The 5,025-nt window shown below is 48.0% G+C and overlaps 1 protein-coding gene across 2 annotated transcripts in view; it reads left to right on the top strand.

The window, feature by feature from the left end:
- Positions 1 to 688: 688 nt before the first annotated feature.
- klhl8 (kelch-like family member 8) overlaps positions 689 to 5,025 on the top strand; it is a 10,628-nt gene continuing 6,291 nt past the window's right edge. For both annotated transcript variants that reach the window (XR_008835684.1, XM_056447221.1), the window contains exons 1-6: positions 689 to 758; positions 1,387 to 1,571; positions 2,589 to 3,137; positions 3,384 to 3,570; positions 3,907 to 4,050; positions 4,899 to 5,010. Coding sequence is in view for 1 of the 2 variants with exons in the window: in XM_056447221.1 (XP_056303196.1) it covers positions 1,404 to 1,571; positions 2,589 to 3,137; positions 3,384 to 3,570; positions 3,907 to 4,050; positions 4,899 to 5,010 (1,160 nt within the window). In the remaining variant the exon portion in view is untranslated. The remainder of the gene's footprint in view (positions 759 to 1,386; positions 1,572 to 2,588; positions 3,138 to 3,383; positions 3,571 to 3,906; positions 4,051 to 4,898; positions 5,011 to 5,025) is intronic.

Raw genomic sequence — 5,025 nt, 5'->3', positions numbered from 1 at the left:
CTGAATGCAGAAAATCCCTGTTTGTCTGAGAGAGCAGAATGAGTTCGTCTATTTTGTTGGGTAGAGAGCGGAGATTTGCTAGATGGATGCTAGGCAGCGCGGTCCGAAATCCGCGCTGTCTGAGTTTCACCAGCGCGCCTGCACGCTTTCCTCGTCTGCGCACTTGAAAGCGTTTGAGTAGCACCGCGGCTCCGCCGACTACAATGTCCAACAGAACATCAGATAAACACTACTGCAGAGTACGACACGGAGGCTGCCATCGTCATCGGTGCCATCTTGGATTATGTAAGGACTGCTAGTATTAAACTCTGTCTAGTCAGTGATATTGATGAATACTCACTCGACTCACATTAGATAAAATACATGCAAGATAGCTATATATTTTTCATGTACACCATCATGTGTCATGTGTATATATATATTGTGGTAATTGCATAGCAGGACAATAGTTTATTTTTTTGCAATCCAAAATATTTTATTATCATTGACATAAGTTTTTTAATTAAACGTGTTTTTTATTTTAAATCTTTTATTTTTTAATTACTATGTTCTTATTTTTTCTTTAAAACTGAATAATTTTGATTAAATAATAAAGAAACAAATCTAACTCCCTAAGGCACCACATTCACAAGCCCGCGAAAAAACAAGCAACAGAAGCAAAGTCGTTGATAGGACTACATTTCCCAGAGTTCATAGCGCGGAGAACACGGAAGTGCCGTCGATCGGTTCACAGTGAAAGTGCAGCTGTGGAAAATGCGGTAAAACATCGACAAAACACTTGCATTCACACGAATAATTCAGTTTTATGGTATTCGCTTTAACACTTAACCGACAGCAAGTCTAAACATCTTTCTTCTGCATGTAAATCCGTGTCGTGTGTCGTGTTTACGGTCGGCTCGTCGCGTTTCTGCAGTTCAAACTAATGATCACTGTAAAGCTAATTCTGCTGAAGGGAAAGGGTATTTAAAGCCTGACAGTCCAAACCTTCAACACCTGACATCTCCTACAATCACAACAACTTAAAATGGCGTGTTCGCTGATCAGATATGTGATGTTGTGTGTGTGTGTGTGTGTGTGTGTGTGTGTGTGTGTGTGTGTGTGTGTGTGTGTATGTATGTGTGTGTCATTGATGCTGCATCAGTTTCAGACCCAAACTATCATAAAGGGTCAGTTTACTGTGCATGAAGCCTGTTAATGTGCTGATAATCACCCGAGTCCGTGTTCAGAGTCTGTTTAACACTAAAGAATAACTGCACTGTGAGTCCTTAACAAAGATGCTCTGTGTGTGTGAGTTTGAGTTTGTAAATTCTCTCTCTCTGTCTCTCTCTCCTCTCTCCTCTCTCTCTCTCTCTCTCTCTCTCTCTCTCTCTCTGTGTGTGCGCACAGGTGTGTTTGAGCGAGACATGGTGCCTGAACATGGGAAGCAGCAGAAACGCTCACCGCAGCCATCCAACAGCGAGGCCGACGTGGACGGATCCTTTGTGTTTGAGGCGCAGGAGGCCTGGAAGGATTTCCACAACTCGCTGCGGCAGTTTTATGAGAACGGAGAGCTCTGCGACGTCACGCTGAAGGTGTGTGATGTTCCCCGCTGTGTTTACACTCAGGGCGTACTCACACTATGTACAGTGTCTTTGAACCGGGCCAAAGCACTCTTGTCCCCCCTCCCGTCTCCCCCGAAGGCCTGCACTCACATTACATTCGGGCCTGGGCACGCTTAGGTCATCGATGATGCGCTGGTCAGAGGCGCTCTCGCTCAGCACAGTGGACATTTCTTCAGTTATATCGTCGTTTACGTCATTTGATATGCAGCGACACGCAGTCAAATATTTCGCAGAACAGATCCGCCACTTTTGACGCTTATATAGAATCATGAAGTCCTGGTGCTGCAGGAATTATAAGGTTTGCTGAAGGTGCGAAGCTTTCGTGCAGTGAGGGGTTTGCGTCTTCAATAAACTACGGCAGTTTGCATTCATTGAGCAGTAAGAACTATTAATAAACGCATATGAAACAGTCCCTTAAAAGGCACGTCTCGCTTTCAGTTTTGGGCTTTGGCACGTTTTGCACTCACACACAAGTGTACCACGCCAAAGCCCAAGTGAACTGGGCTCTGGCACACCTCTTCCAACCGGGCCAGGGGCGGCCAAGTAAACTGTGCCTGAGCCCGATTCAGAGCACTCACACTTCTCAAACGATCCGGGAAACAGGCCTGGGCACGGTTCGTATAGCATAGTGTGAGTAGGCCCTTACTCAGATCTGACAGACCAGCGTTTCTGCATCAGCTCTCAGCCGGGGTTCATGTACAGCGCTGTATGAGGAGCAGAGTGCACTACACCCTATAGCCTATAGGGGGCGCTTTAACTGTAAACCGAGAATATAAACTTATGACTCTATAAAGGGCTTATTAACATGAAGCTGAGGGTGTAGAGGTGCTGGTACACACACACACACACACACACACACACACACACACACACACACACACACACACACTCAGTATGGTGAACACAGCAGATCTGTTCAATGATAATCCTTCATTAACACAGGCTGTGTGGACCGAATGCTAACTGTGTTTTTGTTTTTCCCCAAAGGTGGGGAACAGGCTCATACCATGTCACAAGCTGGTTCTGGCCTGCGTGGTACCGTATTTCCGTGCCATGTTCCTGTCCGACATGGCTGAGGCCAAACAGGACCTGATTGAGATCCGTGATTTTGACGCAGACGCCATCCAGGACCTGGTGCGGTTCGCCTACAGCTCACGGCTGACGCTGACTGTAGATAACGTGCAGCCGCTGCTGTACGCCGCCTGTATCCTGCAGGTGGAGCTGATCGCCCGAGCCTGCTGCGAGTACATGAAGGCGCACTTCCACCCCTCCAACTGCCTGGCCGTGCGCACCTTCGCCGAGAGCCATAACCGCGTGGACCTGATGGACATGGCCGACCGCTATGCCTGCGAGCACTTCAGCCAGGTGGTGGAGTGCGAGGACTTCATCTGCGTCTCTCCGCAGCACCTGAAGACGCTGCTGGCCTCCAGCGACCTCAACATCCAGGCGGAGACACAGGTGTACAACGCTGCGGTCAAGTGGCTCCGAGCAAACCAGAAGCACCATGCCATCTGGCTGGACCAGATCATGGCTCAGGTGAGGGGGTCAGTGGGTCGAGGGTAAGGTAAGGGGGCCATGGTCAGGAGAAGAGCTCAGGTGAGGGGGTTGGGAGTAAGATGAGAGGGTCAGGGGGCAGGTTTCCAAGGACATGTTAGTACATAAGGCCACACAACTCTTGAGTTATCCTGCTGAAACATGAAGCATGATGAATATATTAATGTGCTACCTGAAGAGTCCGTCAGGTGTTTGCTCAGATGAACAGGTGTTCTCGCTTCCCCTCAGGTGCGTCTCCCACTACTGCCTGTGGAGTTTCTGACCGCCACTGTGGCCAAAGAGGAGATGATCAAAGCCAGTCTGAGCTGCAGAGACCTGCTGGATGAGGCCCGCAACTACCACCTGCACCTGAGCAACAAGAGCGTACCTGACTTCCAGTACTCAGTGCGCACGACGGCCCGCAAACACACTGCTGGTCAGGGCTTTACCTATTCCACATGTCTCACCGTCTCACCTGTTCACCTGTCTCACGTTTCACCTCTCAACTGTCTCGTTCACCTGTCTCACCTGTTCCACCTCTCACCTGTCTCACATGTTTCACCTCTCATCTGTCTCGTTCACCTGTCTCACCTGTTCCACCTCTCATCTGTCTTGTTCACCTGTCTCACCTGTTCCACCTCTCATCTGTCTCGTTCACCTGTTCCACCTCTTGTCTGTCTCGTTCACCTGTTCACCTGTCTGTTTGCCTGACTCACCTGTTTCACTTGTTCACCTGTCTCACTTGTCCTCTGCTGTGCCGCCTCCTCCACAGGTGTGCTGTTCTGTGTGGGGGGTCGGGGTGGTTCCGGAGACCCGTTCCGCAGCATCGAGTGCTTCTCCATCAGTAAGAACAGCTGGTTCTTCGGGCCTGAAATGAACAGCAGACGCAGGCATGTGGGAGTCATCTCAGTGGCAGGTGAGGAAGAGGCGGCGGGCAGGTGAACCATGACAACAGACACCAACACTGCAGTGCAGGCGTAGGTCATCCAGGGGCTAGGGCTAGTGTAGCACTGGGGCTTAGGGTAAGCATAGCACTGAGTGAAGGAGTGAATCAGTGAGCGAGTGAAACAATGAATCAGTAAACGAGTGAATCAATGATTGCGTGAATTATTTAATGAGTGAATCATTGAATGAGTGAATCAGTGAACAAGTGAATCATTGAATGAGTGAATCAGTGAGCGAGTGAATCAGTGAGCGAGTGAATCAGTGAGCGAGTGAAACAATGAATCAGTAAACGAGTGAATCAATGATTGCGTGAATTATTTAATGAGTGAATCATTGAATGAGTGAATCAGTAAACAAGTGAATGAGTGAATCAGTGACCAAGTGAATCATTGAATGAGTGAATCAATGACCGAGTGAATCAGTGAACGAGTGAATCAGTGAATGACAACGTGTGAATGAGTGAATCAGTGATTGATTGAATCAATGAATTAGTGAATTAATGAATCAGTGAATGAGTGAATCAGTGAATCAGTGACTGGGTGAATCAATGAATTAGTGAATCAATGATTGAGTGAATGAGTGAATCAGTGACTGAGTGAATCAGTGAATGACTGAACGTGTGAATCTGAATGAGTAAATCAGTGATTGAGTGAATCAATGAATAAGTGAATCAACGAATCAGTGGATGAGTGACAGAGTGAATCAATGACTGAGTCGATCAATGAATGAATAAATCAATGATTAAGTGAATGAGTGAATCAGTGACCGAGTGAATCGGGGAATGAGTGAATCAGTGCTCTGCCTCTGGTGTGTGTGCAGGGAAGGTGTATGCGGTCGGTGGTCATGATGGTAATGAGCACCTGGGCAGCATGGAGATGTTCGATCCGCTCACTAACAAGTGGATGATGAGGGCGTCCATGAACACCAAACGGTACTGTGTGTGTGT

The sequence above is a fragment of the Danio aesculapii genome, chromosome 21, assembly GCF_903798145.1.
Source record: "Danio aesculapii chromosome 21, fDanAes4.1, whole genome shotgun sequence".
Lineage (NCBI taxonomy): Eukaryota > Metazoa > Chordata > Actinopteri > Cypriniformes > Danionidae > Danio > Danio aesculapii.
The sequence above is the reverse complement of the archived record's forward strand: the minus strand, read 5'-3'. Positions and strand labels throughout refer to the sequence as shown.